Source organism: Passer montanus, unplaced genomic scaffold (genome assembly GCF_014805655.1).
Source record: "Passer montanus isolate IOZ18808 unplaced genomic scaffold, ASM1480565v1 scaffold14, whole genome shotgun sequence".
Taxonomy (NCBI): domain Eukaryota; kingdom Metazoa; phylum Chordata; class Aves; order Passeriformes; family Passeridae; genus Passer; species Passer montanus.
In genome coordinates, this window is record NW_024360941.1 from 12972763 (window position 1) to 13000351 (window position 27589).

General features: G+C 39.4%; 1 protein-coding gene across 2 annotated transcripts; it reads left to right on the forward strand.

The window, feature by feature from the left end:
- Window positions 1-25894, forward strand: FAM149A (family with sequence similarity 149 member A). 2 transcript variants are annotated; one of them, XM_039700246.1, is made up of 14 exons: window positions 1-123; window positions 10699-10809; window positions 11765-11894; window positions 13757-13899; window positions 14611-14736; window positions 14893-15069; window positions 16857-17047; window positions 18485-18639; window positions 19754-19857; window positions 20066-20284; window positions 20602-20713; window positions 21379-21504; window positions 21846-21927; window positions 22749-25894. In XM_039700246.1, the coding sequence occupies exons 4-14, from the start codon at window positions 13814-13816 to the stop codon at window positions 22820-22822; spliced, it is 1452 nt and encodes a 483-aa protein (XP_039556180.1). In that variant the 5' UTR covers window positions 1-123; window positions 10699-10809; window positions 11765-11894; window positions 13757-13813; the 3' UTR covers window positions 22823-25894. The 2 variants fall into 2 exon arrangements, with proteins under 2 accessions (XP_039556180.1, XP_039556179.1); XM_039700245.1 differs by lacking the exon at window positions 1-123 and adding an exon at window positions 391-545.
- The last annotated feature ends 1695 nt before the right edge of the window (window positions 25895-27589 follow it).

The window sequence follows — 27589 nt, forward strand, 5'->3', positions numbered from 1 at the left end:
CGAGACGGACAAGGAGCCCGGGGGGCGGGCGGCGGCCAAGGGGCTGCTCATCACCCTGCCCGACATCGGGGAGGAGGCGGCGGCCGAGGGCGACGAGGCGGCCGGCAGCCCAGGGCTTCCCGCGTGAGTGAGCGCCCCGCACACCCGGGGGTACGGGGGAGGTGTGCGCCCCTCACTCCCGTGGCTTCGTCCACTTGGCTTTTTCTGCCTCTGGGTGTCCTGAGAGGTACCGAACAGCTCCGTGGGCAGGGTTTGCCTTCCCCCGGCAGTATGCCACAGGCAGGGAAGCGCATCTTCACGGGCAGGAGCGGTGGCTCGCACGGGCTGTGTGCGGCGGGCTTGTGCCACTGTCACCTTCCACTGCTCTCCAAACTGCCCAGGATGGCCGGGAGCGCCTTTAAAAGCTGTTGCTTCCAGACAGCTCCCTTCTGTGTCTGCCTGGCATGGTGATAAAGATGGGCTGGCTTCGGTCGCTCTCACTCCCCACTTCTGGTTAAGCCTTTCCTCCGCACAGATGCGTGAAGAGGGCCCTGCTGCCCTGGCAGGTGGGTTCGTTTTTGCCCCGTAATATTAGACGGGATTCTAACTGGAGGGGAAATCGCACGCTCTGTTTGCCCGGCTCGCCGCCCGGTGCCCGCAGGTGCGCAGGCTGCCCGGGCTGCTGCCGGGCCTTCCGCCGGCGCGGAGCTCCCCGCCCAGGGCGGTGCGTGCCCGCCGGGCTTTGTTTCGCTTAGCAACGCCTGCCGGGCCGCAGGCAGCGGGCAGCTCCTGCCGGAGGCCGCCGGCCCCTCGACAGGGCTTGCGGCGCCGGGAAGGGGCTCCCGTCCCTGCCTGCCATGAAGGTGGCGGCCCTGAGGGCGGGCGCCCTTCTCTCCAGGCTGCGCCGCTCCCCGCCGGCCCCCAGCCCGCGACCCCCGTCCGGCGGGTGGCTTTTTCTGCCTCTGGGTGTCCTGAGAGGTACCGAACAGCTCCGTGGGCAGGGTTTGCCTTCCCCCGGCAGTATGCCACAGGCAGGGAAGCGCATCACCACGGGCAGGAGCGGTGGCTCGCACGGGCTGTGTGCGGCGCCGCGAGGAGGAAAATTGTCCCGTCCCCACCGCGGGAGGCGCAGGGGGAGAAGCCGAGGTGCAGAGGGCGCGCAGGGCACGCTGAGCTTGAGTGAGTATCGTAAAGGTCCCTCACGTAGGTGTGTGACTTGTATCGAGTTCTGTCCCGAAGCTGCTGCTGCGCATCAAAGCAGACATTTCAGTCACTGCCTAGTGGGCTTCTGAAGTGTCAATAACAGGTGTGAAACTTGGTTTGGACGCTTCTGTGTTTAATTTTCAAGCCTCACCTCGAAACGCTTAGGGTTTGCTGTATATAAAAGAAGTCTGGTAAATTTCTGTGCTTCCATTTGGTGATATTTTGCTACAACAAAGGTATACTGAAGTGGTTTCTTAGGGTATTTAAAACAGAAGAGTTTATAGAAGTGAGCAACAGTTGCATTACTGTATTGGTGGAATTTTTCATACTATTACAAAAAAACCCCCAAAAAACAAAACCAACAACCAAAAGCGGAAGCTAATGTATATATTTTGTGGACATCTGTAATTACTGCTTCTGTAGTACTAAACTGTGCTAATCTTTACAACTGACAATCAGAAGAACAGTAATGTTTTGTTAGGTGTTTATAGGAATGAATGTATATTTAAATTTTTAACTCTAAAGGACTGGAATCTCTTTTAGTACACTTTAATTTTCAGATGGATTTTGGAACCTCTGCTTTAAGTTCCGTTTCCATGTAGCATAATATTTAAAGTCGGAGCACAGATCCTCCCTGATGTACTTCTTTTATTTCCCCCTGCTCCAATCTAGAGCTTTTTATTTTGTTTCAGAATATAGCGTAAGCTCTTTCAGGCTTAACCTTTTACTGTATTTGTGTAAAATAGTAGCCTTTTATGAATAGGGAGGTTAATCTGGTTTTATGTGTAGTAGCAGAGCTCTATTTATAAGATGTTTGGTGCTTTATATAAGCAATGCCAGAACAAATCAGTGTTATGTCCCTGTAATTTCCCTCTAGCTACTTCTTTTTTCAGTATCAAAAATAAAGCCAAGTAAAATGTCTATGGCTTTTATCATTAAAAAAATTGAAGAATGGAACCCACTCTTAAAACTGATTGTATTGGGATGAAGAATAAACCCTATTATTTTAAAACTGATTGTGTCCAGCAAAATACTCATTTTGACTTGCTATTGAACCACTTCTAATTGATATCACTTAATTATCCCCTAACTTAAACTTCTGTATGCATGGTGTCATTTCAAATATTTTATTAATAGCAATAAAGGTTATACTGATAAGGTATTGTCTGTCTTCAAAAAGCCAAAACCAAACCAGAAAGACGTAGAAGAAGGAAAAAGATACATCGCTTTGACAAGGAAAGTCTATATCTCCACATTAGCATTTTTTTAATTAGGTGGTTTCACTTAAGCTTTTAGAAGAAGCATCTTAATTAAATATTGAAAACCTTAGCAATCCTTGTTTGGAGTTGAGATTAGAATCTGTGAATTACAGAATATGATTAATATATTATTGATAGTTATACACAATAAGCTTTTGCTTATGGAAATAAAGTTCCTTCGTTACAAGTTTTATTGCTGTTTAAAATGATTTAGAAGACATCAATGGCCAGTGTATTTTCATTGATAGCAATCTATGGTGAGTTAATAAAGGAAAGGACCCATTTTATGTCTTAATATTTTTTTCTTAAGTACAGACAAGCTGATAGCAATGACAGTACATGGATAGTGCAAAATAGTGAAAATCGGGCACTGATTTCTTTCTATCTTTCTTAGATACGCTAAATTTTCTGATTTCCACAACTACCAACTACTTGTCCTAATAGTGTATAGGGCTAAACTATGGCAGTACTTTGTGAGATTTAACATTTACTGTTTATTTACATAGCAACTTCCTGTTCTTTTAACCAAATTGAAGAAGCATTTACTATGAATAAATCTTTTTCTTCATAATGGATAAAGAAAATCACAGGTTTTACTCTTATTTGAAAGAAAATATATTCCGCTAAAAAAGACCATGATATTTCTTGAGAGAATATGAAGATGCTTTATGCTACACTTACAGCAATATGTTAATGTACCGAGATACACAGATTCCTTTTTAAAGAAACATTATTACTGCTATCCTAACATGTTGCAACAGGTCGGTGAGATGAGATAACAACCCCTACCTAATCTAAATTGAGCAAAGCTTAAATTATGTTGTTTAGGGGTGGGTAATATTTTGTAGAAACTAATTTTGCTGCTCCCTATTTTCAGAATGGTTCTGACACATGGAAAAAATGTTTGTGAACTTGGTATGAGAAGTGTAGCTTTATCTGTGATGTACAAATATCATTATCTTTTGTCAATTTTTATTTCTTGAGGCTCAAGCTTTGGGTTTCAAAATTACTAATTACTAACTTTGAAAATGTGGGTATAAATGACCTAATGAGCTGCAGAAGAGGGTGGGAACTCTGATTCCCTGTCTCCTGTTTTACCCACTAAAAGCTATACATCTCTTTCACACTGTAATGCACACTAACCTAGATGGGGTATTGTGGTGTTACCAAGCTGGTCACTTCCCTTATTGTACTGATTTAAAGAGTAAGTATAGTAATGTGGTGGTTTGCTGCGGTCTATTTTTTCATTGCAATTAGGTGTACAAGAACTCAGAAGTAAATTTTAATTTCACATGGTATTACACATTCATCTACACTCTCTAGATGGATGCCACTAAAAACAATTACTAACTTGTAGTAATATTGTATATAAACCTCAGTTTTTGGAAAATGTTATGGACTTCCAACAATGGTTTGGGTTGCAAGGGACCTTAAAGATCATCTAGTTCCAATCCCCCTGCCATGGGTAGGGGCACCTTCTGCTAGATCAGATTGCTCAAAGCCCTGTCCAGTCTGGTCTTGAATGCTTTGAGGGATGGGTCATCCATAACTTGCCTGGGCAACCTGCTCCAGTGCCTCACCACCGTCAAAGTAAAGAATTTCTTCTATTTGAAACCTGCCCTCTTTCAGTTTAAAGCTTTTCTCCCTTGTCCTACCATTACATGTCTTTGTAAAACATCTCTCTGCAGCTGTCCTGCAGGCCTCCTTTAGATAGTAGAAGCCTTCTCTAAGGTCTCCCCTTTTCTTCTCCAGGCTGAACAATCCCTGTACTCTCAGCCTGTCCTCATAGGAGAGGTGTTCTGGATCTCTGATCATCTTCATGGCTTTCCGTTGTTTGTTGGAAACTAAGATCATATACTTACAACCAGACATTTTATTTCTGATCCAGTGCTCAAAAACCAGGATTATTAAGTCAACCATAAAAAGAAGAGGAAGGACCCTCAGTCTTTGTTGTTACTCTTAACTGTCATGAACTCCCCTAAAATTTTGTGAGTTAGGGGACTATTTCTTTCTAATTGTTCACTAATGTAGACTCTGGCATGCATTGTTCATGGGGGTCATGCTTTTAGTTAAGTTCAGGGCCCATAATGGACATTTTTTTAAATCAATATATTTGGTAAGGGAGAAGATTCTTCTATAGTGCAGTAGTTTGGTGAAAATTTCTGGTCTTTTCAGTGGTGAGATTATTCCTGTCAGTTTTCTCAAATGCTAAAGGAAGTAGAGATTTCTTGTCTCACAAAATGCTTGGGACTGAATCAGTCAGTCTTTTATCACTGTTGCTACAGTGAAAAGTTGGAAAAGTTTTATGTGGTGTGAATGTGTACTTTTGCATGTATGTACACTATATAGATATCAGTGTGAGGATTTCTGTGCTGTTTTGAGTCCTTCACTTCTTATGAAAACACTCGTTCATAATGTTCATAGGTTGGCATGTGATAGTTTTTACATCCTTATTCTGATGACTTCTGCCTCCTGAGTAGATACTGTGTTTTTGAAGCAGCATGAGAATGATGTTGGTAACACACTGATGTTTGGTTGTTGCTAGGCAGTGCTTGCCCCAAGTCAAGGACTTTTCAGTGTGCCAGGCTCTGCCAGTGAGGAACCGCACAAAAAGCGGTAAGGGAGCATGGCCAGGACAGCTGGCCTGAACTGCCAAAGGGATATTCCACACAGGTGGTGACCAGTGGTATTGTGCAATTGCTTGTTTTTTATTTGCATTTTATTGCTCCATCTCTCTCTCTGGTTTTTAGGAAAGGAGTTGTGGTTGTGGAATGAATAAAGGATCGTTACTTTGTTTTTCAGTAGTGCCTTTCTTCCAGTACACCACCATGGAAGTCACACTATAGTGAGAAGAGAGGAAAACTCTCAGGTCCTCAGATCTGTTTGGCTACATAATAATTTAGCAATAGGATAACACATCTTGACATCTCAAGCCAGGGGTGTTTGTGGTTAAAGAGGAAGGAGAAAAATATTTAGTATGCCTGAGCATATGCAGACTCAGGTGTCCCCACAATTGCATTGCTTCACTCTGTGCTATAGAACTGTCACATTTCAGATTATTTTTGGGTTTTGTTTTTTAAATTCTGAGAAGATAAAGTTCTGCACCTATTCTCAGTGATTGATTATATGTGCAATATTCTTCAGAGATAATGAACAGAAGGGAAAATGTGTTCCAATCTCTATGATGTTATGCTGCTCAAAGAAGTCTGATTAAAAAAAAAAATACTGGATTTCCAAATTTACATAAAAAGAATACACAGGGAATACACTTGTGGATCACTTCCACATGTTTTGTTAGGGTGTTACTCTGTCTCTGTCTGTTCAGACACTTGATCCTGCAGCAGTAAATGCCTCCTATCAGATCCAAAGAAATAAAACACCTTCTCTAAGACACTAATTAGCATTCTTTATTATTGCAGTTAATTAAGATGATAGTGTTTTTCTCAATGTTGATTCATAATTTATAATAAAAAGTGAGATTTACTTTGATAGTGTCTTGCACTCAGAAATTGTTTATATTTCCTATAACCAATAATTATACTTGCAGTTACATTTTTACAGTGAATCAAAATGACATATATATCAAAATTATATATACCTTGCAAGCTCATGTCATCTTGAATGCATTTCAAAATTACAAAGACTTTAAAATTTGCAGAGGAATAAAATTACTATATATGAATAAGCCTGTCTTAAAAATTGGAGCAGTTTCTTCTTACTTTGTTTTATAAAGATAGGAACAGAACTCAGCGCAGATCATGGCTGGAAAAGCTTTAAATCTGTTTCAAGGATTCAATATGAAAATGTCTAATAGGAGGCATTGCACTTAAGTGTATGTACTACAAATAGCTGCCTGAGATGCTGTGTTGTATGCACACAGATTGAGATTGTATTAAAAATGATGGCCTGCTTTTACTGGTGTTAGTGATTTAAGAAAATAATTACATTCACTTCTTTTTTAGTTTTCTTCACTCCAGATGAAATAACAAGTGAAAACCTTGACCCTAAGGGGAAGCAGGTCTTGGGTAGAAGAGGTGATTTTGAGTGTACCCAGTGAGCACTCTGTGCAGGAGGCAGCCACAGAGGACTGACAAACTGTAGATGGTGATGCAGGCAGGCACAGAGAAACTTTCATGCTTTCATTCCAATGCTACCTACTTTTTGAACCAGGTGAGGCTTTTATTTACAAATAGAATTTTAGCAACACATGAAGAAAATTGGCTTTGTGGCAAATTGTGGTAATTTGGTCAGAAAGATAGTCACAGGAAAAACTCACCAAGAGTTGAACTGTACGAATGCTCCCAAGGTAGTTTGATCATCAAAGTATCAGTAACCCACACATGGCTTCAAAGACACTAAGTGACATTTTTATAAGAGGAAAGGGCCAATCAGGTTGTATGATTAAACACTATCAGTTGAAAGACTCTGATAAATATTTGTATTTTCATGCTTCAGATACAGTCAGTACTTCATTCATTGACCAACAACCAGATGACTGTTCACTATTAAATGGTATCCCCAAGTGCAACACCTACACTTCCAGGGTTAGTGATTCCACCACTATCCTGGGCAGCCTATTGCAAGGCTTGGCCACCCTATTGCAAGGCTTGGCCACCCTGTCAGCGTACAATATTTTTTTAATATCCAATCTAAACCTCCTCTGGCACAACTTGAGGCTACTTCTGCTCATCCTGCCACTTGTTACTTGGGAGGAGAGAAAACCCCTAGTTGGCTACAAACTCCTTTCAGGTAGTTGTAGAGAGTGATAAGGTCCCCCTGAACCCTCTTTTTCTCCAGGTTTAACTGCCCCAGCTGTAAATGGCAGGTTAAAAGATAAAACTTGTCTTGTTGTGAGAGCATGATGTGGTTATTATGTTTACATTTGTTACAAATCATGCTTCCAAAATAGTAAAGAACATGTAAAGATGTGAAATCTAAGAAAATTAATTATTTCAGACAACAAGGCAGCAGCTTAATTAGAAATTAGGATATTATACCTTGTTGGCAAGGGAGCAATGCATAATAAATATTTTCTGTTGGGGCTGTGGCTACAAAAGACTTTGAATCATCTGTTAAAGAGGTCTCATAGCATGTGTGACAGATAATAAAGTTAGCATTTTTATCTATTAATTGACTTTTCTAAACTCCTCTAGTTGAATGTCTTTTGGCATGCCCTTTGTTAGTTCTCTCCAGTTCCAAATCAGAGTGATGGAAGTAGTATTAGTACTAATAATATACTCCTTCACAATTATTTATCTATATAATTATCATTGTGTTGGTTGGAAAGGAAGAAGGGGCTTGGTTTAGAGAAATGCAAATGATATTGTGGGGTTTTGTGGTGGTAAGGTGTGGGGATGATCACTAGCTGAATCTTGTTGCTGCAATGACAAAAAGGTTGCACAAAATTTAACTCTTGCTCTTAATCTCTCCACTGTGAAAATATAGGAGAAGGTGGAAGGTTAAAATTGCATTTTCTTAACCAGGACATAATTTGCTATTCTAGATTTCATCTGCTTGGATAAGTTTTTCTTAACAAAGGACTCTATTTTTGTGTGTGTGCATGTGTCCAAAGTGTTGGACAAACCTGATCCTATGAAAGAATGATTGCTAAGGACAAGGAAAGTTGTAATTACACATGCAGTTTCTTAATGATTTACTGACACGGAAGAATGGGGCTTTGAAGAATGTGTAACTTTCCTTACTGAACAGGTTAAAAAAAAAAAATTTATCATCAGAGTACAAATAGTAGGCATTTTCTATACGCCTTTCTTAGTGAGTAATATTTTGCTTGGTTATGAAACTTTAAATGTCATTTAAATGCTGCTGTTTGTTTTCCTGTAAGGTGAGGCTTCATATGCCTTGCTTTTTCAGTCTTTATTTTCAGCATATTTAATGCTGCCTTTATTTTTATTTTATTTTCTTTCTTGTATTTTCTTTTTGCTTATGAGCATATCTGCTTCCTCCTTTAAGAGAAGCTTTCTATAAAACATGTAGATGCAAGAGTTTTTATGTCCTGGAGCTAGAGATGAATGGAGCTAGTGGATTACTGGAGCTTGTGTAAATCTGCAGCTGACAGTCTATGCTCTGCCCTGCACCCGTGCTAAAGATCGGTGATGCGCACAGGGATAGTTCGAGGAGAACTCAACTAAAAAGGGAAAATCTTTATGTAGTTGGCCAGCATCGCATAACCCTTGTTCATTTACGAAGGCAAGGGAAACCTCCTCTGGCCAGAAAGACCAAGCTCGGCGTTCTTTGGCTGCGTGTTGCGAGGCGAGTGGAGATTGCACCGCTCCGGCCCAGGCTGAGCCTTTAGCCTTTCGTGGGGACCGCCGGAGGGTGCGAGGCCTTGCGGCGGGGCGCGGCGCGGGGAGCCCGCGGGCGGAGCGGTGCGGGCGGAGCGGTGCGTCCCCGGGTGAGTGTGGCGGCGGGGCCGGGGGTCGCGGCCCGTGGCGGGGCGGTGTCCGCGGCCCGCCTGCCGTCCTGCCGGGGCGGCGGGAGCGCTGCGGCGGTGTTGTTGTCCCCGTGTAATGCCCATCGCTGCGGAGCTTTCGGTGAGCAGCCGGCAGCTGCTCCAGCTTCTGGTGCTCCCTTGCCAGCGCAGGGGAAGTGATGCTATAGATATGCTGGGAGGGGTTTTTCCTATAGTTTTATTTTATTGCAATAATTTCCCGGCACGTCTAATGGTGTGTGATCCAAGGAGTCAGGAGACGTGGTACAACAACATGCAGTGGAAAAATGTGGCAGAAACACTACTTTGCTCCACCTCACATCAAGACAAGAGGACGCAGCCTGAGGTTGTGCCAGGCGAGGTTTAGCTTGGGTATTAGTAAGCAGAAGGTAACAGTAAGTGGTTTCCTGCTCCAGTGGTGTTCCGTGGGAATCCGACCTGGGCAGTTTGAGCAGGTAAAGAGCAGTGAAGTGTTAAACCTTGGTGGTGGTATTAAGCTGTGGAAAAATACTAAGAACAAGGGTCAGCTATGAAAAAAAAATAATTGAAAGACCTTATAAGGCTGCCTGAGCAATAAATAACATGGTAAATGTTAGACAGAGAGGGATGAATGGGAACAGAAGGAAACAGCATTCCATGTAGAAGATAGCCTGTGAGCTCACTGTTACTTCCTGGGAGATAGATCTTGGTGTTAGGACAAAATGAAACTCAAATCATGGGACTGGACTTTATGAATATTCATAGAGCCTCCTGGTGCTTACTTGCCAAAAGCAGATGCCTAGGGAAGAGATAGGATATGAAGTGCAAACACATGGAAATGCGTTCCACTGCTGTTTTACCAGCCTCAAAGAATTTTAAATTTAAGGTCTTCCCTGATGAGAAGCTCAAGCTTATGGTAGGTTTTGCTGTTTTCTTAACCAAGACATAAATAACAGTAGGATGTGTGATGTGGTCCATTTGAGTGGGGAGTTAGATTTTGACATATGTGTCTTTGTTATATGTGTAATGGAAAGATAAATATCAGAAAGGATGGAAAGAAGACAGAGCAATCCTTACTGCTGCAGGGCCAATCTACAGTTCTTGTCTAAAGAAATAAAGAAAATTCTTGGACCTGTGAACTGTTTTCTTATAGTTATTTATTCACAAATGTGCTTCAATGCAGTCATGCCGCTGTGAGGCTTTTATGACGTGAAAATAAGTGAAGCAATCAGTTGTTGTAAGTGCTTCCAAGGAGCACTTTCACACATCTGTGCATGTTCTCAAGAGGTGGGTTTAGCATATTAATGACCCAACTTCATGCATTGAATGTAATACATAATTATGACAGTTGTGTAATTATAAACAATTTCCATCTAAAAAAACAAACAAAAAACCCCCAACAAAAAGCCCCACCCTCCCAAACAATGGAAAAAACATTCCTTCATTAAACTGTTGCATGGGCAGTTACTGGTTTGTGCCTTTGCTCTCTTGTTGCAGTAGTGAGGTGCTGATTCATTTGTGTGTGCTTCTTGCAAAGTTCATACAAAATCCAAGGAAGATGCCAATGGAGTAAAACAAGTCTCAAAGTAAAAATACATTTTTTTAAAACATACTTTTGTGTAAGTAAGGCAAATAAAAGCTATTTTAAAACAAAGTTGTTTGTTTCAAGCAAATGTTTGTCTTGATGGATAGGACTGAAAAATTGGAAAATTCAACAGAGTAGTTGTCTTCCTCCTTTTCTCCTTTCCTCTGCCCTCCTTACCCCCCTTCCAATGGAGATGTGAATTAACTTTATTTAAAATATGGAATCTTATGTTTCTGTCTTTATAGGAAGGGACTGTCCAGAGGTTCCCCAAATCGGTGTCTCTCTGGAAAAAGTGGAGTGTCTCTTCCATCAGTTTTTGCAAGAAATGTTCAAGAAGCCATCGACAATTATACCTGGTATACATGTACTTCTGAAATAATACTTAATTAATTTACTTTTGACTTAGATATTTCCAGATTGGAAATATCTACAGATTGGAGTTAGTTTTCACTAATTCTTCCAGTCATTCTCATGGATAATAACTATTGCACGATATAGTGCAGGATACAAATTGACCTAACCTGCTCTTTAAAGGGTTTGAACTTTATTCCTGGTTTGTGATATGGATTTAAGTATTTTAAGATCATAGTAGAGGACACTGATTATGACTGGAAAGGAAATCAGACTTCATGATTAAATTGAAATCATGTGCACCAATGTTGCAGTCTAGTTAACTTTCTAGAAATTTTATTCCAGATGACAGTGGTTAGGATTTGCCTGCACATCCAATTACCACTGCCTTCCCTGCATCCTGGGATGGGTGGTAGCTGGCAGACACCAGCTAGAACTTCAGGGGCTTGAGTTGCCGTGGCTCAAATTTTAAAGTGCACCAGATTTAGCAACATAAAAAGCACTGCATAGGGACAGGTAACTCAGTGCTATTTGAAACATCTGTAGAGATCTTGTGCTTAGTTTTGTAAAAGTTTTCTTGCAGAAGCTTCTAATGTGAAAGAGCTAAAGAAAGCTTATGTTATCTTTCATTTGTTTTTCATGTGATCACTAGCTGATGTGGAGAAACCAAAATAATTGTTTGAGCTGGAAATATAGATACTGCATGTAATTATATTCAAATACATACACACATACATATGCATATTTTAGAGTGCCATACAGTTGCAATGGTCCATATGCATGCAAAAACTTAATAGTTTAGAAGGAATTGCCTTTAAGGCAGTAAATAGTATTAATAGGAGCATGTATTCACTCTACTTTAAAATAACTGCTTGCACCATTTACTTGATTGGTTGCTTTATTTAAAATATGTTTATACACAAAATAATTGTTCTTCATTCTAATTTGTCTTCTTTTCAGTGAGACACTTTCATCACTTTCACCTAGTGGTTGCACAACACCCACGGAGCTGAATAATTCTTGGTCTATAAACAGCTATACTACTAGTTTGTCTACTGAAAGAAGTTCGGTTTACTCCTGGCGGGATGATGTATGTCACAGAAACTTTTACAGTACCCTTTCTCTAAATATTGTAGAAATATTGGGTTTTTACTGATGTTGGACATGCAGCAACTCATCTATATTAGCCTAATGAATAAGTGTATTAATTGAATTTTTAAAAAATAATTTTGGTTGCATGTTGGTATTGGTGCAGCTAATGTGTAACAAAGGAAAATGGAATCAAATGATAAATGATGAAGGTTGGGGAAAACAAGGCTGTTTTACTGAAGAAGGTAGGCTTAGGTTTCTGAGTCCAAGTGAATGATAAAACATATCTTTTCAAACACCCTGTAGTGCAGGCAATGTCTAATTGAACTGTTCTCAAGGTTTTCAGTTATGAAGTACATTCATGAACATGCATATAAATTTCCCAGTCTTGGTAAATATTTAGCTCTTACATGAACTCAGTTATTTTTTGTAGATGATGTAGAGAGAGGTCCTACTGTTACAAAGGCTGACCTCTGAGGCATTCTGGGTGCAGGCTGGAAGTTGCAGCATTGCCATTGCTGCCACTGTCATTTCTGGTAGTGGTAGTTCTGCTATTCTTTTTGCATAATGCTCTAACCTTTAGGGTACTGACCCAGTCTGTGGCTGCCAGCCCTTCAAGGAGAAAGCCTGACATTGGGTATTACAGTAACCTGTGTGAGAGTTATTTTCTCATTCCTTTTCAGTGTGGTCCCTTCTGTGGCCTGAAGTGCTTTGAGGCATTCAGCTGGAAGTGAACAAGCATAATTTGGGTCTTGAGTTTTACTAGTTTTTTTAGTGTATCAAAGTATCTAATGTCAGTGGCAAATGTCATTACAAACAGTGTCCAGCTGAGGAACCCTCAGTCAAGTACTTGTCTCTGCATCACTGGATAAAATCAGGCATTTCTGTACTATTTTCATTTGCTTTTATGTTAACCTACTATCTAGTTGCACTGAGTTGTAGGTTCAGTGAAGAAGTATGGAAGGGTATTTCTCACACTGACAGCTGTATCCTAAGCCCTAGACTAGGTCACACAGGAATAAGGTGCTCCCTCTTTGCCCTCTTAGCTGCTGTACATAGAAAGGAAGAAGAAGAGCATTTTGTGAAAGAGCAGAGTGCCCTGGGTGCCAGAGATGCAGTGTGTGTTCTTCACATTGGCACAGGGAATAAGCTGGGAGGCTAAACAACTCATAACGGTTGTCTTTTTTTTTTTTTTTTTTTTTAATATGGGCTAATTCTAGACAGCTCTATATGTTAATTTTAGAGAAATACAGTCTTGTAGTTGTTTTTTGCTAAATCAATTGTTTGGGCCAGCTATATGGGATTTTTTGGGTTGTTGGGGTTTTCTTTGCATTGTGGTATATAAATTGTGTCCAAAATACATAGTCTGAACATGCGTTCTGACACACTCAGCTGTTTTGCATATATATATATATTGCAATATAAATTGTGTCCAAAATACATAGTCTGAACATGCATTCTGACACACTCAGCTGTTGCTATAGGACACAAGATAACATGACGCAGACACGCTGCTCTTCTCAAGGCAGGAAAAAGGGAAGTTTATTTTCTGACTCCAACATTTATAGATTTCTAAAGGTGAGAGTGGATTGGAGGGTGAAAGTGCCACCTCTCCAGGGATACTGGACAAACTAACCGTCTATTAAGTTTTTTTTCTTCTATAAAAGAATGTAAAACAATAACTTGTTTACAGAATGTGAGAAAGTTTGGTACAAGAATGCAAACATCAAAAAACTTAAAAAATCTTAAAAAATCAAAACAACACTCAGCCAAGTTGATTCATGTTGTTCTGTTCTTTAAATATCACGGAAATTTTAGTATACATGCATATTTGCTGACAACTATTAACTTTATAATATATAGGAATTTGATAAAGCCAACACACAGAGAGTGCATCAGTTATTTTGGGAGATTGATGAAATGCTGTTTGAAGGAAAAGTGACCTCCCAAACAGAGAACCTGCAGGCAGAATGTGCAGATTGGGTTGAACAATTTCCTCATATAAGGTAAGGAAATTCTTGCTAGTAGTAGTTTTAATCAGTTACCATTCTAATTTGAATTTTTGGGGTACCCTCTTATGGTTTGGGCATCAGCAACACTTGTGCATTCAGGTCTATATCTCTGGGACTGAGCTGTGCCATAGCTGTCAGTAAATCTGGGCAGTGGTGCTTTAGCATCACTGTATTTTGATTAATAAAATGATTGCAGGCAAAGTTGTTCAGAAATTATTTTATTATATAATTTAGTGTATATTTATTAGAGTTGCTTTCATCTTTTCTCTCTTCCTCTCTACATTATGCATGTTGGAGTTTGCACATTTTCTGAACTTTACCTGTAGCCTTAACTTTCCATGTAAACATTTTTGAAGTTGGATGAATGAAGTCACAGCAGATGTTATTTATTTTCTGCATCCATTTTTAAATGTATCTCAGAGTTTTTTCATAAGAAAGGAAGTGTGTTTACTTTTGTCTGGCTTTAGAATAATCTAACAAGTTTTACTATTTACTCTTAAAATTTATAAACTAGAATCTTATCTTGTGTAAATCAGCTTAATTTTAATGACTTAAATAACAGGCAATATTAATACACAAGGCTCTGGCCCCTCAAGGCAGATGTAAGTTGTGATTTTGCATTGCCTACTGTTTGCATGTGCTTGTATTCTGGATATTTGCATATGTCCATCTATGACACTGCTTGTTCTCTCCTTTTTTATTCAGGGTTCTAGGAAAGCAGCTTCTAGTGCCAAAGGATGAAGGCTTTCAGCATTTTCAGAGCAGAAATGATGCCCGTGTAGATACTAAGTGTGTGCCTGGCCTCCTTGAATGTACTGGTCATACAAAAGAGTATGTTAATTTTTTAAACTTTTTGTTTTGGTCTTCCCTCTTCAGAAACACGTACAAATATTACTTTTGTATTACTTAAACATGTCAGTATAGTTAAATATGCACTTTCTCCTTTTTTTGAATGTTTAATTCTCATTTTCTTGATATTTTTTTCAGACTCTGCATCTCAGGCTCTAAATTGATCCCAACAGTATCTCCAGTACATACCGCACTGGATGCAAGTTCCACTGGGGTTTCTGCTTCAGACTCAGCCACGTATTCCTTCCTGGAAGAAGAAATTTACGATGAGGATGGAAAAATAGAGGAATATCTTGCCTTTGACAACAAGGAACTGTAAATAACAGATATGTGTATTTTTGAAGAGTGTAATGAAAAATTATTGATGAACTGAGTCAGGGTTCCTAAACCGTGTAAGATATAGTTCCTTCTGTCCCTCTGTTCAGTAGCACAGTTGTCAGAACACTCACTGGGCATGTGGAAGATTAGGTATGTTGTCTTTCTAGTGGTTTAAAGCTCACATCTCCCATTTCAGAGAAATGTCTTAACCACTAGTTGTTTTGAGGTATTTGATGCATGGAGATTCAGTAAAATGAATATCTAATTTTGAGATGGGCGGAATGAAGGCATCCCTTCTCCCCAAGTGAGTGCCTTGAGCATTAGGTTGTTTAGTGTCATTACACTATTTGTGCTGTTATTCTCTGCCCTAATGAGTCTTAAACTCTTTCTGTGCAGAGTATAACAGCTTGGTGAGGAGAGCTGCAGGTTACAGCCTGCATTTAGAGCACTCTTGTGAGCGAAGAGTCATTCAGTCATCTTCTTGACAGGGTAGCCTAGGTTTCCTGTGAGCCAGTTGAATGTTCCAGCAGCTAGGCTACTGGGTGGATGAAAGATCATCATGTGCTGTTTTCTAAAAGACCTGTAAAAGGGGAAAGCTTTGGTAGGACTCATTGGGCACAAAGCACAGCTTTTTGTGCTAAGGCCTTATGTGCACTCAGAACAAAGACATGGTTGTTCTGAAAACCTGAGGAACCTTTCAGACAGAGACCCTTTCATTGCTCTTTTTGAAAGAGAAGGCTGGGATTGCTGCCTTTTTAAGAAGCATTTAGGTTTAAGAATATTCTCAGTAGTTTTCTCTCTTTGTTTTAATAAGTAAGCAAACTTAATTTGGGAGGCTTGTCTGAAGTATGTTTCTCTCTTTTGTCTCTTTCATATGCTTCTTGTTTCCTTCAGTTCTGAAATGCCTTGTTCTTCATAACTAAAACATTAGGTGTTATAAAGCCAGACAGGAGAATAGTTTGGTCATTTTGTGAGTTGCACCAATCAGCCACACCTCACATACAGTTAAGAATTATGCAGTGTGACTTGAGGAAGAAGTGACAGAGAAGAGAAAGGGAGGTAGTAGAAGCCAGTAGGAATTTGGAAGCATCTTTTTGATCTCAAAAAAACCCAAAACCCCTCCATGCCTTAGAAAAAAATACAATGGAATTAAAAAAAGAAAAAAGTTAAAACATTCTTCCTGAGAGGGTGCATTAGAAGACCAAGTTAGGAGATGTTGCTAAAACATATTTCCATAGAAACAGAAAAAAAAAATTAAAAAGCGTAGCTCTTTTTACTTTAGCGCATAGGAAGAAGCTATGTGTAAGGCTATGGGCTCTGCTATTATTGTCATACTGCAGAAATCCTTTAAAATTGTTTCATCTTTGATCAATGGTGGAAATTACCGATGTGTGCAGGTACACAGGGTACGCTGAGAAAGAAATTTTCATGTGAGAGTCCACTTGAGAAATACAACAGATGTTGTTGCCTCTGTTATTATAAAAAGCATAGGATTTAGTCTCAAGGATTTAGCCACATATAAAACTTTTTCCTAGACCTGCAGATCTTTCTGTTGTAATGCCCTAATGGGATTTTTAAATTTTTCAATGGCAGGCAAATGAAAAAGAAATCAGTATATGTGTTTGATAAGTTCTCTTCCCTTAGGTGAATTTGAGTTTGAGTTTTTTGGTTATCTCCAGCTGACTGCCTTTTCTTCTATATGTATGTTTCTCTATTGAAGGAGGGGGTAGGGGTGGGGGAATCAATTCCCATGGGAATTCTTTTGAATCTGTTTCCTTTATTAGTGAGGATGAGATTTGGGAACAAAAGAAAATGCGTCTTTCTGAGAAGAGGTGTAAGCGTGGCATTCCCCCTGTTTCTCCCAATGCCTGTATCAAAGATGCTGTGGCTTCTGAAGTGTTTGATCATATCTGGAGCAGTGTCATTGGAATATTGGAGGAACTGATTAAAAAAAATTGGGAAACTAGTATCCCAGGTATTTGATATTTTCATTTGAAAATACAGTATTTGTTGAATCTAATTCAGAAAAGTCATCCTTCCCTATCCACTTAAATTAAGCAAATATTCCAAGCTTTAGTTAAGATAGCCAGTGTCATAGAGCTGTAATAAATGTAACACCTTGGCACGAGAAAGGTGCATGTGTGTGCAGCAAAAATAAAACTTCCTAATTTTCAGGGAGTTGTGTATGAAAAGTGTAAAAAGAAAAATACTAATTGAAATGGCTTCATTGCAAGAGAGCATGTTTAAAAAAAGAAAAATATTAATCACTGGCTTGAAGATGCAGTTTGATGCTGTTAGTCATGATTAGTCAGGGGATCACTGACCATGTGATCTGGAATCTAGGAATCTGATCTAGGAATCAGAGTGTCCTAGTCCTCATTGTTTAAGCTTTAGAAATAGAAAGCAATAGAAAGAACCCTTGGGTAGTCAGAATGTTAAAGTGAGGTAGACAGTCTTGCTGATGTGCAGGAGTTCATGACTTGACTACAGGATGAAGAAGAGGTGATGCATGTAATTTTATTTTATGTTTTCATTGTAACAGACTGTAGTGAGAAAAAGGAAAAGCTAGGAAAAATAAGTACAAGTGAAAACCTATTTAGTGTGCATGTGTTGTCTCTGGAGGCTGAGGGGAATTTCAGTTCTTTCAATGTATTTTAAAAGGACAGAAGTAACAGAAGAATACCTGAGGGTGGGTCTTGGAAGTTACCTCTAATGTACGGTACACTCAATCTCAAATAAAGAATACAACAAAATAAGAAATTGCAAAATTTCTCTGAATGTTTACAGTACCAGAATTTAACATTTCAGGTTTTTCTGTAATTTAAAAGTTCTTTTGACACTGCAGGTGGATTGTTTAGCTCTCTGTATTAGTATTATAGTTTAGGGAGGATCATTTAGCAGTATTATGATAGGTTTGCCTTTTTATTTACTTTTGAAGGTCATATAGCTAGTATTTAAACTAGGAAGGAAAATAATTTGGGTTTATAATAGAAATAAGATCATTGCATATACCCAAAATGAACCGGGGTATAGCTGCTGTGAGATGAGGCTGGTATCAACAGACTTTTATTTTATATATATATATATATATTTAATTTTTTTGCTACTTAGAAAGGAAAAGCTCTGGGGATTTTTAGACAGCATTTCAAAGATCTTAGCTGTATTTTCTTAAACAACCACCTCCAAATCTACCTGTATAGTCCAGCTTGTATGTCAGTGTCAGAGAAAGCATAGACAAATGGAAATGCTTTCAAAAACCCATAATTTATGTTAGATTTTTAAATAGCATGGAAACATAAGGCTATGTGCAAGTCTTTATTTACTGTGTAATATTATGTGAACCCCAAGAAATGACGGCTGGTAAACATAGAAAATCTTTCCTATTCCCTCTACTTTTTTTGCTGTTGTGCAGAGTGTGACCAACAAATAGAAAAACTGAAAACTGTTACAGCAAAACTGCCACATTTGCCAGTCATTCATATTACAGCAGATGCTGGGACCATTCCTCTTTCCAGAGGCTCTGAAGCACAAACTGTATCTTTTGGGGCTCATTCGGTTTCATCGCAGGTAAAAATAAAACAAACCTTTTTGTCAAATGTTCTTTTTTTCTTCAAACCTTGGGCAATCTTGATCAAAACTTGAAAAGGCTAATTTTCTTTATTTCCTCTTTTTTTCTCTTTACACCAATTAGGGGTACTTGAAGTCATCTGATTTAAAATGAAGTTTAATTCAATGTTCATTTTTTGTTTATTGTCACTTGTTTTTCTTTGGTGGTTCTTAAAGGTACAATTTATCACTAAGGTATTGCTGCCATTGATTTACAAAGTCTTGTTAAATTCTATTCTGTCCTTAAAAATTAATTGTGCTTTTATTGCGATCCAGTAATTTCTTCATGGTAGAATTAAAAAGACAAACTGGGATGTGAAGTTGCAACTTAAAGTGCTTTTCTCACAACACTGCGAGTTTCAGACTCTCCCATTCCCTCTCTTTTTCTTTGCCTCATGTGAAAGGGGATTCTGCAGTACGTCCACTAGCATGCTGGCACCAGGCCTTACCTGTCTTTGTAGAAGCTCATGCTTGTATTGATAAAATGTCCTATTTTGTCCTGCTTGCTGTCTCCTCCACCTGTCTCCTGATTAGTGTATTGCACATTTGTTTCCTTTTTCAGCCACTGCTTCTGTTTGTGTTTTTTTTTTCTCCTGTCTTTCACTACTGAGTTCAAGCGACTTAATTTTCTTCCATCAGCTCTTTTTCCATGCTTGCTAAACAGTGAGATAAGGAACACAGGAAAGATAGCACAGCAGTCTTGGTTCTGCCCATAGGTGTGCTTTGTTCTGTAGCAGTCTCAGCAGCCAGGAGAGGTAAATGCCTTGGTAAATCATGCTCCTGTGCTGAGGGAAAATGAAATGTTTGAAGACTCAATCTTTGGCTTCAACTGAAATTTATATTGTAAATTGAGTTGCAATTCAGTAACTAAATTACACAAATTGTGTTTATAAAAATATGTTGAAGATAAGCAAAAGAAAAAAGCATAGTTGCCCCGTGTACTCCTGAGAATTGTACTGAAGCATCTTAAAAGGAACTTTTGTAAAAAACAAGTAAAATACCTCTTAAATATGTGCTTTTTGAGATCTTCCTTCTAAAAAAGTAAAGGTTAACACATAGTTGTTGCTCTTAATAGGTTTACCGTTTCTCCAGCAACTTCTGTAGTGATCTGAGTGGTGTGATGACAATTCAAGCAAAACCGCTCCAACAGAGGCATGCTGCCATAGCAGAAAAAACGCAGTAGGTGACATTGACATTTTAAAAATATGACATAATTCACATAAGGTAAAAATTTTTTTGCAATTAGAGAAATAACTATTAAAAAGGCAGTGATCTGGTGTGATCTTGTGATCACTGATATGATAGTAATTTGCAGAGGTAGAAATGATGAACTGTTAAACCCTTGTTTTTCTTGATCCTAATTCCTTATTTCTTTCTCTTTCCCTAGGAATGAGCAAGAAGACAAACAGCATACCAGTGCCTCCAGCACTCCAAATTCAGCACATGCTAGGTTGGGGAGAATTTCTGATAACAGTATTCTTTCAGCATCTCCGGCTCTACTGGCATCCTCTAGGAAAGTAGCAAGGTTACCTTCTCTGACCTCTGACCAGCCCTGCTCAGAAGTTCCTAATATGCACAATGATGAAATCCGTAAAGGGACAAAATTGTGAGTTTTTCATTTTATTATTTTCTTTTCTCAGAACTTCACTGAAATTTCACCACGGAAGGATTTTGCAAAATACTTGAGAACTAACACATGATTTACTATTAATTTTAGAATTTAGAGGGAAGAAGAAAGCAAGCAGAGCCATGATATTTTTTAAGAAAGGCATTTGTTCTACTTCTTTATTGCTGTATTAGGTGCTGTTACTTTCTGTAGCTGAGCTTTATAAAGAAATGTACTACTTAATTATTTCATATTACTTCAATGAAGAAGTCTGTAATGTGAATGCTCCTAAAAGAGGAACCTTTAAAATTCTGTAGGGTTGGCAGCAGTTTATCTTCTGCTCGTGCACCTGCAAAGCGGAACAAGTTACCACCAATAAACTCCGAAGCTGTTGAACATGTTTCAGTACCTCAAATGCAACAGAGCCCTGTAAGTTGTGTTCATTATTTAACCAGTGAAGAACTTCAAGCTATTTAGAAATAAATTATGATATGTCACTGGCTGAAGTGAGTAATTTTACATCTTGGGTTGGTTTATATTTAATACATAGATTTAACATGCTAAAGTGTGTTACATTGGGGTGCAATTACAATGCAAGAAAAGGCAGTTCAAAACCTTAGGTCACAGACAGATCATAGTGGAAAGACTTGTCTGACAACAGAAAAATCTGGTTAGAACAAAAAAAAGCTAAAAACAACCAGCCAACAAGATGACAAGGTAATAACCTTGCTCTTCTATGCATCTGGATTTAAATAGCTCTTTTTAGTAGTTTATTCACTAATGTTAGGTTGTAAGAATTAGAAAACTATGCTGACTGAAGTAGAAAAAGCTAACAACTGAAAAAAAGACAGATCTTATATTGGCCAGTTTTGAAATCACCAGAATGAAAGTAAATCAGCATGTTGATATATTGATATGCCAACATAGAAACAGTCTTGCATCTGTTTAAAAAACAGCAAACACTTAAATTGGTGCTTTTGGTTATTGAAAACATATTTTTCTTATCTTCTTGTGAACTTTTGTATGTCAACAGAAAAAAAAAATTAACTTACTCAATTGCTGCATTCTCTTAATGCTCTTTTTAATTCTCTCAGCATCAAGAACGATATACCCATAGCAGAGTGTCAAGTGCAGTAGCTGGCAGGACAGAGCAAAGGCCACTCAGAGAAAGACCTGTTACTGTTCAATTTTCAAGACCCAACACAACTCATACATTCAGGGTATGTTACAGTGTAAGTGGAGACATGGAAAAAGGAAAGAGGTTTTCTTTCATGCCTGCTGTTGGTTTACAGAAAGTCTCATTTCTGAGTCTCTCCTGACTTCTGATGTACAGGGATTCCTGCTACCTGTAGAGAGGAGGATACTGAAAGTTTTGGGGAGGGTGTGGGACTGTTGTATGAATATTTTTTTTTCTGTTTTTGAGGTGGTGTGTGTGCTAGAATTGTGCAGTTTTAGTGCTGTTTTGAGCTTTGCACTTTGGTAGGATCCAGTCTGCTGGACTAGATCATAAAAACCATAATTGGCCTCTTTCCATAGATAAGTGTATCTTTCCTTTTTACAGAGAGACACACCTCAGAAGAAGTCACTGACTCCCGTGGATTGTGCTAACCACAGAAGGACTGGTCAAGGATTTTTGATAACAGGTAGGCAAAGGAGAATGACTTAAAAGGTAAAAGGCCAACAAAACTTATTAACCCATCATATTATCAAAAAGTATAGTGCTTAGGGAGAGCTATCTCAGCATAAAAAAGCAACAGGTTTTCTTGGCAGGATCTTTTGAGTTTGGTTTTGAAATTTTTTCTCACTTGTTCTGAGGTAGTCCTAACTCTTATGGGTAGGAATCCTGTGAATCTTCTTTTTCTTGTTATGACAGGAAAAGGAAGAGGAAAAGGATTCAGTCTCATCATCTCATCTTTTTTTTTTTTTTTTTTTAGTATTTTGACATATTTACAACTATAGCAAGAGTATGTGGTGTACAGGTCAGATATTTTTGCAGCTGCTATAGTAGTAACACAGTTGCACTTGTGAACTTCTAATGACAAATTTTATTTTAGGTCTGAAATTAATAAACTTTTTTTGTGTAGAAAAAGTAGATTTGAAAATGTGCATTTAAAAAAAATATAAAGCTCTCATAAAAAACAAATTAGTATTGATCTGCATCTCTGTCTTGAATTTACAACCTCAAAAAGAGAGCAATCCTCTGTAGCTCATTTTGTTTCATTTTTACAGTAAAGGTGACTAGCTAGGTTCCTGGTGTATTTGGTTTCTTATAATTAATCTTTACTTGTTTGGAAGTTCCTTGAGTTTAAATAATTATATCATTGACGAAATTATATAACAGGTGATGTAAGAATAAGGGCAGGTTAGCAAATATTGATCTGAGCACATTGGTGGAAGTAACTCTTATATAATCTTGGAGTGTCTTTCAGAAACTACAACAATTAGTGACATTTTTATTTTCCAGGTTCACAGAATTACTCCAGATCCTTTCAGAGAAATCCTCCAACCTCAAAGAAGAGATTTCAGATCGCTTCTTAACCTGTTTTAGGAAGAAACAGAAACTCCCTGCACTGACTGAAAGACTGAAGCACCAAATTTGCCACTTAGTATCTTGTGTAACAAAGAAGGTGTGCATATGCTGGTGTCTGCTGAGCCTTGCAATCCTCAGGATGCCTGCATTACCTTCTTTTAAAATTACTTGACCAGAGCTTAGATTAAAAAATATAGCAAAAGGAAATAAATGGTTGAGGTGTCTGCTCTGTTTGCAGTATCAAGAGACTGTGCGCTTTCTTCTCAGGCATTCCTCCTTTCTGTGCCTTTCCTAAGAAATTGTTTTTCAACCTATCAAATCAGATCTGTTTAGAACATAAGGGGTACTGTTCCCACTTTTTTTGTTTCATTAAAGATGTTCTAGTCTATCTAAATATTAGTCATATAGAAAATTTATACTTCTAAACAGAAGTTTGCAGTACTTCCTCTTTAACTGCTGTTTTAACATTTCTCCATTTTTCAGTCTGTCTGCTTATTATTATATTATGATACTATTTTATCTCTTACAAGTATTATCTGTACCAGCCTTTTTTTCTTTCTTTAATTCTTTCGAAATCTCATTTATTGCTGTTCTAATCATCAGTAACTGCGGGAACTGCTGGGATAAACTTGTTTACAGCAAATAATGTTTTCCCTGCCAAGCCAGGCCTTTATAGATGCTGAGCAAATGAACCACATGCTGACAAGCTGTAAGGCCATTCCCACTTTTTGAGATTTCTTGCGCAAATGAAGAGAAGAGCAGAACAACAAGCTTCTGCAGCTTAAAAAGAAAGAATTGCTAATTACTAGGGCAGCAATGAATTGCTATCAGGTGACAAGAGATAGGAAGAGGGATGTTTGCTGTCTATCAGAAGTATTTTAACACTTCTCCCTTTTGGTCAGCCTTTGGGCACCTGACAATCACTGGTCATCTTACATCCTGATAACCATTATAGACTCATTCCAGGTTGGAAGTGACCTCAAGGATCATCTGGTCCAATCTTTGTTGGTGAAAGCAGTCTGGGTGAGATGGCCCAGCTGAATCTTAAGTCTCCAATGCTGGGGAATCCACCACTTGGCACATAATGGAGAGATTATTCCAAAGGCTGATTATTCTCATAGTGAAAAGTTTTCTCTTGTATCCAGTTGGTATCTTCCCAGGTGTAACTTGCACATATCACTCCTCACTTTTCCATAAGACTCCTTATGAACCGGGAATCTCCATCTTCTTAGCAGACACCCTTTAAATACAGGAACACAATGATAAGGTGTGCTTAAGCTTATTTTCTCCAAGCTGGACAAATCCAGTTTTCGCAGCCTTCACGTGACAGGCTACCCAGTGATTTGGTCATCTTTGTTGCCCTTTATGTCACCTTCTCTACCCTGTCACATCTTTCTTGTATAGCAGGGACCAAAACTGAACACAATATTCATATGTGGCCTGACCAGAACTGGTTAGAATGCCATAGTTACTTTATCTCTCCTGTCATTGATGCAGCCAAGTCTTGTATTGGCTTTCTTTGCTGCAGCAACAAACTGTTCACTCACACTGAACTGCTTGTCCACCAGCACCCTCAGGTCCTTTTCCATAGAGCTGTTCCCTAGCCAGGTAGATCCCCAACCTGTGCTGCTCACCTGGATTATGTTTTTCCATGTGCAGAACCTTATATTTGTCCTTATTGAACATCCTAATGGTCTTGTTTGCCTAATTTTCCATCCTGTCCAGGTTGTCCTGCAGGCTGGCTCTCCCTTCCAAAGTGTCCACTGCCTCAGTCAGTTTGGTATCACTGACAAACTTCATCTGGGTACACTTGATCCCATAATCCAAACCACTGAGGAAGGTACTAAACAGCCTTGGGCCCAGTATCATTCCCTGGGGGACTCCACTTGAGGCAGTTGCCAGGGTGAGAGGGAGCAATTTACCACCACCTACAAGGTCAGCCAATTTCCAACCCACTGCATGGATCACACATCCACACCATCACATACACATATCTGTAGGAGGAGGCCATGGGAAACCATATCAAAAGCCTTGGAGATATCCAGGTAGACAATGTTCACTGCAGACCCCACATCAGCCAAGCAGGTTCATTTGTTGTAAGAGGCAATCAGGTTTGTCAAGCAAAATTTGTCCTTTGTCAATCTGTGCTGGCTTTTCCTAATCATGAGCTCCATTTGACTTCTAACAGCTCCCAGGAAAATTTGTTCCATAGGTTTCCCAGGGACTGAAGTTAGATAGATGGGCCTGTAGTTTTCTGGGTCCTCTCTGAAGTCCTTGTAGACAGGAGTGACATCAGCCTTCCTTTAGTCTTCTTGGATGTCCTCCAAATTCCACATCTCGAAAATTATGGAGAGTGGCCTCAGCTATATTGGCCAGCTTTCCTTTGTTGGATACTGTCAGAGCACATCAGTGTGTAGAGGTCAAGCTCCTGTAATAGTTCACACATCAACCCTTCCTTCACAGATAGTGGATCTGTGTTTGCATCAGACAGGATTTTTTTCCAAAGGCCTGGTGCTGATGGAAGGACAAAGGTGAAGAAAGTGTTGAGTACCTCTGCCTTTTCAGCCTTGGTGACTAATTCATCTCTCCTGTTAAACAGCAGGAAAATACTTTGTTTCTGCTTGTTTACATACCTGTCCTGGTTTCACCTGGCACAGAATTTATTTTCATCCTAGTACCTGGCACAGTGGTGTGTTTTAAATTGGTATGAGAAAAACGTTTATTACACCCTAATATTTCAGTTCTTGCTAAGTTGTGTTTGCCCAGCATCAAAGATTTTCAGTGCTCCATGCCCTGCCAGTGAAAGGTTCCACATGAAGCTGTGAAAGAGCCTGGCCAGGACAGCTGACCCCAACTGGTCAAAGGGATATTCCATACCACAGAAGGCCTTGCTCAGTACATGAACTGGGGGGGGTGGCTGGGAGGGACCTATTGCTGTTTAGGGGTGGACTAAGGTCAGTGGGTGGTAAGGAATTGTTTTGTGTAATTGCTTGTGTTTATTAGGTTTTGTTCTTTTCTCTTCTTTCCCTGTTTTCATTTTACTTTATTATATTTCAATCATTAAACTTTTCTTATCTCAACCCATGGGTTTTAGTTTTTTTTCTGATACTCTACTCTGTTCCACTGGGATGAAGTGTATGCATGGTACTTCATCATGGTCTAAGCCATGATAGTACTTGAAGAGCTCTTGTAGTTTTTGACATCTCTGACAAATTTCCATTTGAACTGTGGTTGTGCTTTTCTAACTTCATCTCTGCACACCCTTGCAATAGCCTTATGCTTACTTGGATGTAATCCTGAAGCCTAGAAGAAGATTCACAGAGAACTGGACAAGGAGTTTGGTGAGTTTTCCATTCCTCCTTATCAAGATTGAAGAAATTGAGATAGGAATGCCACGTGGCCACTCTGGGGTTTTAAGTAGCTAGAGGTGGCTGGGATGGGTGCTGGAATATCGTCAGGAGAGAGTACTGAGAAAGTTTTCCAGGTAAAGGGTAGGGTTTTTCTCTATTTTATGGTAAAGCAGTTGTAGACAGCCACCCATTTGCTGTTTTGATCCTTCCTTTCCCTTTTCTCTTAGGCGAAGGGTATCAAGTATTGAATGGTACAAATACTCCTGTTATAACTTGTGCCCTACCAAGATTTTCCCTGACCTGGAGGAGTTTAGTCCTGAGCGATTCTTCCCTGAACATTATAAGGAAAAGCACCTGTATGGTGCTTTCCAAATATTTTATGTTGTTGACAGTTGTCATGCATCCATCACTTTGTAACAGACATTTCTGGACCAACTAGGGGGTGATGTGAAAGATATTTCACCCCTATTTTCCCTTTCAGTCTTGTGATTGTTTCATGGTGGGCTTTTCAGGTGAGTGTAGATGTCATGGTGTCAGTAACAGCCCTGCTACTGAGGTAGGCTCTCTGAGAAAAGGCTAGAGAGGAGAACACAGTTCCTGCCGGCTCCACTCTGGATCCACTGCAGGACACAGCTGAGTTAAGCAGCCAAACCAGTGGCACTTCAGAGAAAAAGTATTTACAAGTGTACAAAAAAATGCTAAACAGACAGAGAAGTGTGGGGAGGGGAAAGAGAGGGAAAGAGCAGTGCAAACACCAAGGTCTGAAGGAGGAGGAGGCAGTGCTCCAGGCTCCAGAGCAGAGATTCCTCAGCAGCATGTGGAGAAACTATGCTGGAGCAGGAGAAAAGAGAGAGGAGGGAGCAGCAGAGAGGAACTTTTGTCTTTGTTTTTAGCTTCCTCATTATTTGTTTTTAATTGCCTATAAATTAAATTGAATTTCCAAATTTAGCTCTGTTTTGCCCATGATGGTAACTGATAAGAAATCTGTCAGTCTATTTTGGCTCCTAAGCTTTTGTGTCCTGTTGGGAGAGGAGAGTGAATGGGGGGCTGTCTGTCTGCTGGCCAAGGTTAACCCACCACAGCTTCTAAGAGGATGTACAGCTATGACTGTGCTATGTGCAGGCATATCAAATGTGGACAAAGAACTTCCTAGAGCAAACACTGATACCAAATCTTCCATGCTGCAAGAATGCAGGGAGCAGATTTCCAGTGCTGTGCTTCTGTGTCAAGTTTTTCCTGGTCTTAAACTGCCCTGTTTATTCATTTCTCATGACCTATGGCTCACTTCATGTAGTGTGTTGCATGCTGCTAAATGCTTTCTTTAAATTTGCTGGAGTTCAGCAAGGAGCAGGCCATGTACAATCTAGCCAAATCACAGAGAAGTGGGCAGAATCTTCACTTATGACCTTGGAGGAGTTGTGATCA

Coding starts and splice junctions, on each gene's coding strand:
- FAM149A (XM_039700246.1), top strand. CDS start 13,814: ATGCTGTTTGAAGGAAAAGTGACCTCCCAAACAGAGAACCTGCAGGCA. Junction 18,640..19,753: donor CTCATTCGGTTTCATCGCAG/GTAAAAATAAAA, acceptor TGCTCTTAATAG/GTTTACCGTTTCTCCAGCAA. Junction 20,714..21,378: donor CTCAAATGCAACAGAGCCCT/GTAAGTTGTGTT, acceptor TAATTCTCTCAG/CATCAAGAACGATATACCCA.